General features: G+C 35.0%; 1 protein-coding gene across 1 annotated transcript in view; it reads right to left on the bottom strand.

Moving 5' to 3' along the window:
• Positions 1–6052: 6052 nt before the first annotated feature.
• Mia2 (MIA SH3 domain ER export factor 2) overlaps positions 6053–12421 on the bottom strand; it is a 106091-nt gene continuing 99722 nt past the window's right edge. The window contains 3 exon segments of the mRNA XM_047538624.1: positions 6053–6377; positions 7761–7989; positions 9066–9124. Of these exon segments, the coding sequence (XP_047394580.1) occupies positions 6211–6377; positions 7761–7989; positions 9066–9124 (455 nt within the window). The 3' untranslated portion in view covers positions 6053–6210.

Genomic DNA, 12421 nt, shown 5'->3' with positions numbered 1-12421 from the left:
CATACACACACACACATACACACACACAGTGCTGGGAATCAAGACTAGGGCCTCACTCATGCTAGGTAAGCACTCTACCACCGAGCTATATGCCCACTCTGAAAAACTTTTTAAGACAGTCAATCCAAAACAATCTATTATAACTTATCATATTAGACATTTAATTTTAATACTGAAAAATATCTTGGAAGTCAACTTGTCTAATTACTGGCTTTACAGATAAATTTAAATTCACTTAATTTTTATTGTTTCATCCTTTTTTTTGCTTTGGTTTAACTAAAAATCCAGGCAATTAAAATAATGACATGCCACAAATTATTTAAGAAGTCTACCAGTGACTATCAGTTTTCCTTCTAAGATTCATAATTCCATGAGTTTATAAAAGAAAATGAACTTTAGTCAGTCATGTAATATTTTTTCAGTGAAGCAATAACAAAATATTAATTGTTTAGGTTGTTTCTTTGAACTTTTCAACTCTTAACTGTATCCACAATCTTAACAATGCTCTCATTCTAGTTTCTTTAGAAACTAAAGACTTCGGCCTTACAATGTCGGGCTGAACTTAACATGGCACAAACTCTACCCAAGGCAAACAATGAATAACGTATGAACTAACGATGGCACCATTTTCATACACATGGTATGTATGTGAAAATGCCACTTCAGTCCACAGATGGCAAAGTGTTACGTACTAGCTGGTCAACTAATTAGAACCAAAATGTGAGCCTTCTTCCATAAACAAAAAGCAATTCAGAAAACAGAAGGCTCTTAAGTTTCAACTGAGAGAAATGTTTCTCCCCTATTAATGAACCCATGGCAAAAAAAAAAAAAAAAAACATTTATTTCCTGATTATATATTTTCTTTACATCACACCAAACCAAGTCTGATCCTTAGTTCCCCAAAATCTGATATCCAGACACAGAATTGAAAAATGAAGTGAATTCAGTTCATACTGAAAGTTTTAAAGTACATCCTCTTAAACAATTTTGGTTCTAAAAATTAAATTAAAAATATCTGCTTCTGAGAAATATTCCATGTTTGTATAAATATACCAAAATAGATTCTACTGTCATGTATAAGTAAAGTGAACAAATAAAAATCTAAAAATAAAAAATAAACCTGCTTCCTAAGGCTATATCTAAAACAGCCTTAACTTCTTCTCAGGATTGTTTTAGAAAAGTATTAGATGCAAAAATGAATTTCTCCTTCTAACATCCAAAGAATTAGTTTGGAAATAATCCCAAAGGTCACTAGTACATCCTCCCATCCTCTCAGACTCTGTCAAACAGCTGCCCAGTTTTTCCATGTGAACACACCCTGACACAGTCTAGCTGCTATGCTTCAGCACTCACATCAAAACAAAGTTCCTCCAAGGAGCTGCTCCAAGCCAAGGAGAGAACACACCAGGGGAGCTAGAAAGGAGCCATTCCTACTCAATGGGGAACTGTGCTAACAGGCAATCTGCCCTCTCTCAGAGCTGCGCTACACTGTGACTGTTCCTATCCAACCTTCCTTCCTTCCCTCTTCCCATTCACAGATGTCAGACCTGAATTATAGTCTTCTCTCCAAAAAATTCTGCACCCCCTTCTCTTAATCTTTCACAGTGTTCTTCCTCAATCTCCATTCAATGTCCAATTCCATCTTGGAAGCTGCTTATCAGAGAACCTATATAACATAACATTGAATTAAAAAAGCGTCACATACAGATGCACCACATTGTGAATTTCAGAACACCAAAGATAAAGGAAAAAAATCTTTTTTAAGTTTTTGTATGAAAAAATATTGAGTTCAACAAAGGAAAGAGAATAAAATTCTCTTCAGGTTTCTCATCAGCAACAATGGACACTAAAATTTAACATACTGGCATTAACTGCTATGAAAAGAACAATATAAAAATGTCTGACCTAGAATTCTATATCCCAAAAAAAAAAAAAACACCAAAAAAATGGGAGTAGAAGATTAAAATTCTAATAGATATTTTACAAATTTTACATTCCATATATCCTTCCTTTAAAAATTTACTTGACAGTGAATTTCAGCAAAATAAAAGACTGAAAAAGAAACAAAAAAACAAAATTAAAACCAGTAAGACAGAGGGTCTAGGATCCAGATGGAACAGTAGAGCAATCCCAAGAAATCTGTAAAAGAGCAGACTCTGTTCATGGGCCTAGAAAGAAAACAGTCTGTTCTGCAGCAGGAGGACAAAGACCTCCAGAACAAAAGTCCTTAAAATAAAAAACTACACACACACACACACACACACACGAGCTCAACAGAAAAGATATGAAAGAGAAGTTTTTAAAAATCAGAATATGATGTCTGTCATATAAAAAGAACAAATACACAATTTTTATAAATCGGTATATAATAAAGACAAATAACATGAGGAGGAAAAAAAGGAAAGAAAGCACACTTGAAGAGTGAAGGGAGTATTTGCCCCAAGGCCAATTCGTCCAAAGATAAAGCAAACTAAAATGTGTCATTATTTTATGCTATTATTGGCAAATGAGTGAAGAAAGAGAGAGGTAAGAAAAAATTACTGATTTGACCTTGAAGATCAAAAGCATTCTCTTCTGAGTAACCCAAAAATTATGTCACTGGAATTCATAAGCAAAAGAGTAAAAACTAAATACATGATTTGGTATGATAGTGAATAATATTTAAATGATTATATTAACACAAGTGCTATTTAATGATTTTCAAGTTTTAGATCAACGATGGAACAATTACAGAAGAAGTGCTATACTTGTATGCACAATTATAGTTATTAGCAAATTTGAAAGTAAAAATGTATAGCTAATATAAAGTAGTACATTGCCCAGGGTAGAGGAAAAAAGGAAAGTAGAATTAAGGGCAGGGATACTAATAGAAGTTTAAATATATTAAGATTTAAAAATACCAATACAAAAATTATTGCCAAAATCCCAATCTTCCATCTCAAGGAATCAAGTCACAAATTGATAAATCAAGTTAGTAAAAGAGGAATTAAGAGATATAAGCATATTTTCTAAAATTGTAAAATCACCTGAATTAAGTAGGGAAATTTTTACACATTCTTAAATTCTTTAAAACCAATTAAACAAGAGACATAAAGCTGAGGATACTATCTTACTATCATAAGATATTTTCTATTATTTGATTTGTTTCAATTTTTTATATTACTTTAGTAAAAATATTTCAAAGCTAAATGTTTATTTATTGAATAAGCCCAAAGTACATTAAGCTACAAGCCTACAGCAAGCCTTCCTGTCTTCTACTACATTCTTATCCCATATTCTCCCTACCTCCCCTATGATTTTGCTTCCTCAATTTGTTCCAGTTCTCTATTGCCTCCTTCTCCTCCTCTTCTCTCCTTTCCTTCTGTCTTAAGCTATGACAGGCCTCTCCTATTCTAGCACAAACAAAAAAATTCAATTGATTTGAATGTTCAAGATGTCTTTCCTATTTCTTTTCTACTTTTCACTCCCCATCTTCAAAAAGTAGTCTTTATTTCCTCTGAAATCTGGCTTTTTTGTTACAGCAGACCACGTAGGCAGCTATAACAAAATGCTATAAACTGGGTAAGCTAATGAACAGCAGAAATTTATGTCTTGCAGTTCTGGAGGCTAATAAGTCCCAAAGGATAAAGGCTCTGACGAATTTGTTTCCAGAGATGGTTAACTTTCTAACTACCGATAGTGCCTTCTTGCCACATCTTTACACGGTAGGAGGGTCAAGCAAGCTCCCTGTGTTGGTCAGCTTTTCATCACTGTGATCAAAATACCTGACAAGAACAACTTAGAGGAAAAGTTTATTTGAGGTTCATGGTTTCAGAAGTTCAGTTCATGGTCAGTCAACTCCACTGCTCTGGGCCCAAGATGACGGAGAACATCATGATGGAAGGGCATGGCAGAGCAAAGCTGCTCAATTTATGGTAGCCAGGAAGCAGAGAGGGCGCAGGGGGCACTCTTAAGAACTTAGAGACAAGGGGGCTGCGGATATAGCTCAGTTGGTAGAGGGCTTGCTTTGCATGCACTAGGCCCTGGGTTCAATTCCTGGCACTACAACCAAAAAAAAAGTTAAAGATAAAATATCCCTAAGGGTACACCCCTAGTGACCTACTTCCTCCAGCCACACTCCACCTATCTATAGTTACTACCCAGCAATCCATTCAAATTATTAATTTGGTTTATGGAGGATACTTCATATCCAATCTATAATACTCCCATGGGTCTTATTTAATAAAGGAGCAAATCCCATTTATGAGGGTTCCACCCTCTGACCTAATCATCTCCCAAAAATCCCTAGTTCTTAATATTCAGACAGTTAGAGACCACCATAACTCATGGCCTGACAGACATTAAAAGACAGTGTAAGTTTATTCCTATGCTCTCCCACCTTAATTCATAGACTGTTAGCTATTAAAAGTTTTTATGTGCTTTACACAGCTCCCTCTAAACAACCCTATCACGGTCAAAGACCAGGTGTGTCATTTGGGCCAAGATGCTCTTGCCATGACTCTTCAAGGACAAACACATGAAGAATAAAAATTGAGGAGCCATCAAAACAGCACATTCCTAAGGTCCTTGTTATTTGCCATGATTTGTGTTCTCTTCTATTTTCCACCTGTGTGTTCTCTTAACAGCTATAGCAACTCATCGCAAGACAGATGTTTACACAGAATGTGGCATTGATACAAAAAACTAATATCTGACTTCAAGACAACTGACTAACCATGCCTTCCTCAGAGTTAAATCACGCTCATAGCAAAAGGAAAACACACCTGTGAAACGTAACTAGAGCTAATTAACATTCCTAAACCTTAGTCTCTCCCCTGGCAGAGGCCCTTTCATCAGAATAAAACTAGCTTTCTCCCTTTATTGGGAAACCAGTCTGACACTCTCCTGCCAGCGCAGCATCTCCCTTCTCTTAGGAGCAGGCCTATTAAAAGCCTTGCCTGTCTGTTCTCTCACCTGACTTGTTTTGTTTCTACCATCAAAGTCAGCATTCCAGTTTGTGGCACCTAATACCTTGGGCGCTAAGATTCCAACATGAATTTTGGAGGGACACATTTAGACCACAGCAAACAAACATTTCACTTAATATTTTACCCAAGCATTTTACCCTTTTCTCCAAGGTGGAGATGGTAATGGAAGAAGAAAAGAAATACCTCCCAAGACCACAGTTCCAAATAACATCTGGGAAATGCTAGCATGAAGTGTTCCAATTACAAATGCATCACTGCTGTGTTCAAGAATATTTAATTTTCTGTCTTTTGCCACTGAAGAAAAAAGTCAAATCAACAACTAAAAACAACTGTTTGTGTTGTGATACTTATTAGTGGGCTTCATTATCTTTCCTTTCAAAATCACATGAACGTACAAGATTAATAATAAGATACAAGCCTGAAACCCGCTAAAGATACTGAGTCCAAAGATCAAAATGACACATTGCCTCAATACAATTATTCTGTAGCAAATCCAACATCCCCACAGAAAATATAGTAAATATCTTACAAATTAAAAAGAATAGAGAAAAAACAAAACCATAGATGAAAACCAGTGTTTCAACTAAGAAGATCAAAATTCTAAAGTTCACCATTAGACAATGTCCTCGTTATCCTTACAATAGGAACAATTTTTACTTTTTAAAGTATTAGAATTATACTGTAGCTTTGCGTCATTCATGTCCATTTGCAAGAAAGAGGGCACATTTTTAAAAAGATAAATCAGAAAGGCCCACAAAGTTATTGGTGCAAGGAAAAAAAACTAATTTATGGAGCCATATTTATGGAAAAACTAGCTGATTTTTATTATCATCAATGCCAAACAAGACTTCAAATCAATTAAAATGTATTTCATTAAGCATAAAGTTACTTTCACATCTGCTACAATCATAGTAAATACATTTCTTGGCATAAAGACACATTGTTTGGAGTTTAAAATATCCCCAACTGCAAGATTACCTATATAAAATTCCCATTATTGTTTATGTAATAGTGGATTAATCAAATTAAAATAGTTATACTATCTAGAATAAAATAAAATGGAAAGAATTTACTCATAAGATTCATATTTAAATCATCTTTATTTACAAAATACTATCCTGAGAATTATAATTCCATTAAGCTTCAATTTGAGCAAAAGTATAATCACTTAAGTAACAGCAGTTACTTAAACTAAAAATAAGAGATAAGTCAAATTACTTTTGAAGAAAGGTCAAAAATATTGTCAGGTTTCTTGTTGTGGTTCTGGATGTTCAGTAGCAGGTTCATTTGAAGGCGGAATCAACCCTGAAGGGAACTCACTTCTACTTTCAGAATGTGGGGGTGGGGGGAAAAATCCAGCTCTTGGGGGAAGATAATGAGGAAAACCCCTCGGTGAATAGACATTTCTCACTGTTCAAAGAGATTGGTAAAAAACATTTTTAACTTTAAGAACCTGTACTGTAGCCCTATTAAACCACTATAGTTTATAACTTCCAGTACCTATTCTTATATTCAAAATTTGACACCAGAATAATTATTTGATCTAACAGATTTTTACATTGAAAAAAGGTACTTTCTTCAACTACATATGATTAATGATAATATCATTCATTTCAGACACAATTTTTATCCTATCAACATTTTTAAAAATTACTTCAAAATATACAAACTTACTTTAAAAAAATTGTTTCACCAAATTTAATATTCAGATTAGTGATTCTGACTTGACACTATATTAAAACATTTCCAGTTACACCAACATCTTAAAATTCCCCAAAATTCATTTTAATTCATCTAAAACTAAAAATAGAAAAGAAATAAAAGAATGACTACATCAGATAACTAATAAGCTTTGTCTATAATTTGGTAATCATAATTTATTCTGCAGAAAACTATAGTTCTGAATGGTAAAGTATGACCATAAAAGCAAAAATTATTTTTTCTTATATAAGACCATGAAATAATTTCAATAAATTCAACAAATAGGCCAACCATGATAAATACACCTTAGGTGTTATGTGGGACTACTTGAGACTACTACTTATGAAAATGACTTTTTAAAATACTTTAGCCACTAATTTTAATTCTGCCATATAAACTGTAATTATTTTAACTATTGCTCAATATTTTCTATCAATTAATATACAGATAACTTTAGTCTTATTATAAGACCTGCAAAAAGTCAATGGTTTTCTGGACTACTAAAATTCAGAAATAATTCCACATCCTTAAGACAAATCAAGCTTAATCACTTTAATCCCTTCAGCCACAAATCAATAGCTTTGCCCTATTAGTCATTTTTCAGTTGTACTTAAAAACTTTTCAAGCCAGGCGTGGTGGCACATGCCTGTAATCTCAGCAGCTTGGGAGCTTGAGGCAGGAAGATCGAAAGTTCAGAGTTAGCCTTAGCAACGAGGAGGCACTAAGTAACTCAGTGAGATCCTATCCCTAAATAAAATATAAAATAGGGCTGGAGATGTGGCTCAGTGGTTAAGTGTCCCCTAGGTTCAATCCCTGGTACCAAAAAAAAAAAAAAAAAACCCAAAACATTGCAAGCCTAGATTAATCCAGATCTCTACCTCTGTTTTGCCTATACATGAAGTTTCATTATGGTTAACTGATGGTTGGATGCCTTTTCAGTTGGAAAAGTAATGGCACACTCACTGAACACTAAAAAAAAAAAAAAATTGTTCCTCCACTGTACTACTTACTACATGAATAGAAAGAAAAATTAACATATGATTTACCATGCAAAGCACATATTGAACTTAAAAAAAGAAAAAAAAAACCTACTTGGGAATGGAGGGGGTGGTGGGCCAGGTGGAAAATAATCTCGAGATGCTCCATACATGTTTCCTGGAGGAGGTGGAGGTGGAGGAAAAGAAGGTCCTCTTCTCATGAACTGACTCCTTGGATCCACTGGAAACAATGGACCTCTGATTGGAGGAAGAGGTGAAAAAATAAAGCGAGAGCCAGTTGCTTGATTTTCAGCAGGGAGAGATGAATCAGGCACATTGGAATTCTGTAACAAATTGACAGGTAGTCACTAAAACAACAACAACAACAACAAAATTTTCAATAGTCTTTCTGAAAATCTTAGGCTTGGAAGAAAGCACAGTGGCACATGTGTAGAAAACAATCTGACAGTCTTAGAAAGCTACAGAGAAAGATTCAGTTTTCCACTTTAACCCAGCAGTTAGATTTTAGCTACTATACATATTTTATTAACTCAACAGAAAACAACTTCAATCAATAAAGTAATATTCTGGTTAAAGATAAAACACAGATATAGTCCAAGAGTATCAAAATATACAATCTTGTATCAAGCAGATACTAAAACACAAGAAAGTACAAAAAGCTTATATTTTCAAAATAACCAAAACCAATATTGTAAATGTAGTAAACAAAATGTACTGTTATGATTTAGATGTGGTGTCCCCCAAAAGCTCACATGTGAGACAAAGCAAGAAGGTTCAGAAGAGAAATGATTGGGTTGTAGCCTTAACCCCATCAGTGAATTAATCCATGATGGGATTAAATGAGTAGTAACTCGGGGCAGGTGGGCCTGAGGAAGTGGTTCGTTGTGGGTGTGGCTATTGGGTATATATTTTGTATCTTGAGAGTGGAGTCTCTCTTTCTGCTTTCTGATCATGATGTGAGCCATTTCCCTCCACCACACCCTCCCACCATGATGTCCTGCCTCACGATGAACCCCGAGGAATGGAGTCAGCCTTCTGTAGATTAAGACATCTGAAACCATGAGCCCTCATACAAACTTTTCCTCCCCTACAGTTGTTCTGGTCTGGTCTTTTAGTCACAGCAGTGAAAAAGCTGACTAAAATATGTACTTTAAGACACTCAGGTAAAAATTCAAGGAGGGGAATATAAACTCATAGTCAACTAGCAAACTAACTTAAATCTTTGGCCTGCAAGTTGTACTTTATCTCCACAGGTTACAATTCAGAAAAGAAGAAACTTTAATGTTACATTGGAACTTCATTTGCTAAAAGAGAGAAGAAGCTTTAGATTCTATTCTAGTAAATCAAGAAATTAGAAAGTTCTTGCATACGTGGATAAAATTCCATTTTCGGTACTTACATCGAGATCATCTTTGGTATCATTTCTACTGGATTCCATTTCTAAAGACATAGGCCCATCTAGAAATAAAAATTAAACCATGAAAAATACATACATGACTTATCACTGCTTGCCTAGATTATTTTCAGATTACAAAGGGCAATGATATTTTCCCATTCCCCTTGTTGGCAGAGAAACCAGTTTGACACCAGCATTCTGTATTCAGGCACCAAGAACAGCTTGAGAGAGCCATGGAAACTTTGGCAAACTCAGAATTCTGTAACAGTCTGTGGCTGTGATTTCTCCAGCTGGTTCCTAAGCAACCCTGCAGCAGCAGCATCATAAGGAGACATCTGGTAAGTAGCACCCTTCTCCTTTTCTCCTTCCCTCCCTCCCTTTCTTCTTTTTCTTCCTTCCTCAAGTGATATAGTTTAGTCATTTAAATTTAGCTCCTGTTTTTAAATGAATGTTCCTGGACTTTATCATCAAAAACAGTTCAGTCTCTAAGGAATAAATGCAAACTTCTCTCTGGCCACAACTACCTATTTTCTCTAAGATTTCTCATTTGGTCATTCTTTCATCTGTCCTTGGATGTCTCTAAGGCTTCTAGTTCTCTCCTCTAGTTTTCCCTCTTCCCTTCTTTCCCTAATTGAGTAGATTTCAAGGTCAATAACTTCATCCTTGCCCTATTAGTCATTTTTCAGCTGTGCTTCAAAACATTTCAAGCCTAGATTAATCCAGATAGCTGCCTTTGCTCCTCTATTTTGCAATACCTGAACACTAGTACTGCCAGGAGTTTAAAAAAAAAAAAAGTCTTGTGGTCTGGCACCACTCCAATATCTCTACCATACTTTAAGCTGCACACTGCCTGGCCTTCCATATCTTCTAAGTCAGCTTTCTCCTTAGCAATTCAAATCTCCATTCTCTTCAAAATTGTACCACACATTCCTTTAACTTTTGTGATAAATATAAAAACATATTGCAGCTATATTCCTATGATCTTTCCTCCTACTATCATGGAAAAGGATCCTTCTAGATAATAAATGACCCTGATCCAGAGCTGTGATCTTCCCCTTTCTGTTGGCTCCTTCCTATCTTTCTGCTAGATTCTTATCTCTCCTATTTAAAACTAAGAAAGAAAAACAGAATCCTTTTGTAGCTCCCTGTCCTCTTCAAATCAAGAATTGTTCTGTACAGATTGTTCAGAATTTCTCCCATTTTGCCTCATTTTACTGCAATCCATTTGCAACAACTACTGATCCACTGAAATTATTTTCCCCAAGATCTGAAAGTCTATGTGCTAAATTAAAAGACATGATTAGTCCTCATTTTATGTTACAGTAGTTCCCCTCTTATCCAACATTTCACTTTTTGTGGTTTTAGTTATTCACTGTAAACCATAGTATGAAAACATTAAATGGAAAATTCCAGAAAAAAAATTCATTTTTAGATTATCTGCCTTTGAGTACATGAATAATACCACATACTCCAAAAGAAGTACCATTCCACTCTGTCCTGTCCAGGATATGAATCATTCCTTTGTTCAGTGAATCCACTCTGTATATACTGCTGATACACATGAATATATACTGCTGAGCATATGTATATACTGCTGGTACATACTAATGACTTCCATATGTTACTCGGATTCACATATTTTCCCCAGGACCTCAAAGTTTTACCTGTCTCCTTGAATATGAGTGCAGTTACACCACAAGTACTGCAAATTTTATTCAAAGTATAACTTATCATCTTTCTTATCAATCTTGCTCCTTGTTCCTTGTCTTAGAATTCTCAATAGCACATCTCTCTATTTGCCCAGGAGCTACAGCCAGGAACCTGAGCATCAGCCTAGGCTTCTTTTCCCTCAATTCTCACATGCCTTCAATCCTAAAGTCTCCTAATTCTATTTTTTTCATGTCTATTCACATCAGTTTATCACCCCCCAACTAAATTACCACCATCACTCATCTAGATTCCTGTCATTACTCCTAGAAAGTTACCCTGCCTCCAATTTTTATAGTTCCCTCCAATCTAATCTCTATAACACCAAAGAAATTTCTCTAAAATGCAGATCTTATTATAGTGTTGCTCTGTTTAAAATTCTTTAATGCATTTCCACTGTCCTAAGACTAAAACACCCAAATTTCTAAACAGATTTTACAAGGCCTTGCAAAATTTACACTGATGACCTCTTTGGCTACTTGTTTAAATATTCCCTTGACTCATACTCCAAGTTTCAGTCATTTACCTCTAAATCTTTAGCTATGCTAGTCTCTCATCTGATGAATTTATCATTATCATTTTGACCTAGCTAACTGTTCCTTTAATTCTCAGCTAACATGTCACTTTCTCTAAGAAATTTTTCTTGACGATCTCACTCTCAAAATACCAACACCACATCTAGGTTAGTGCCCTATTATGTTCCCAGCACACATGCACTGGTAATTATTGCCACTATACAATATAACTGCTGTAATCCTTTATTAGATGTCAGGGTATAAGGAATTCGGAGCTCATGTTCACCACTGACATTTGGCAACTACCATAATGCCTGTTACATAGTAAGCATTCAATAGATTAGTTCTGCCCATGTAATGATGTTTTGGTCAATGATGGACCACATATACAACGGCGAGGTCATAAGAAAAAGCTGCCTAGTGATGCTGTAGCATCTTAGTTGCATTAAGTACACTCTCTGATGTTTGCAAGACACTGAAATCATCTAACGTACATTTCTTAGAATATATCCCTGTTGTTAAGCAACACATGACTATGCTTAAGTGCACTGATGGCTAGTTCCAGTACCCCCTCTTTTCAGTGAAGTACAGTCATCAAGGCCATAGCTCTAAAGTCAGACAGACATGCATTCAAATCTTGCCTCTGATATTTCCAAAAGATCTTGAGCACCTTTTTGAACCTCAGTTTCTTCATCCATAAAATGAGGATAATATAATATCTGCCTTCATGGGGCTTCATGAAGATTAAATGAGAATTCATTTTCACTCAATAAATATTGGCAGAGTCACTATAGTGCTAGTCAATGTTTCAACCGTATCTCTCACCATTCTCCTTCATGTACTGACATAAACTGACAAACTAATATATAAATACATAAAATGACATATACATATAATAGAGCATAAGTTCATATACTGACAAACTAATAAAATATTTAAATAGAATTTTTTATTTATACAAAACACTTCAAAGTATATTCAGTAAACCCTCATAATAACCTTGACAACAGATTAATAACTCAGTTTTATTATTATTATACATATATATGTGTATATGTGTGTGTATCAGAGCATATAATAGAGTTTCCTTTCCTGAGGAAACTTCTTACCAATAAATTTATTTTAATACTCCACTTT

Source organism: Sciurus carolinensis, chromosome 2 (assembly GCF_902686445.1).
Source record: "Sciurus carolinensis chromosome 2, mSciCar1.2, whole genome shotgun sequence".
Classification (NCBI taxonomy): domain Eukaryota; kingdom Metazoa; phylum Chordata; class Mammalia; order Rodentia; family Sciuridae; genus Sciurus; species Sciurus carolinensis.
The sequence above is the reverse complement of the archived record's forward strand: the minus strand, read 5'-3'. Positions and strand labels throughout refer to the sequence as shown.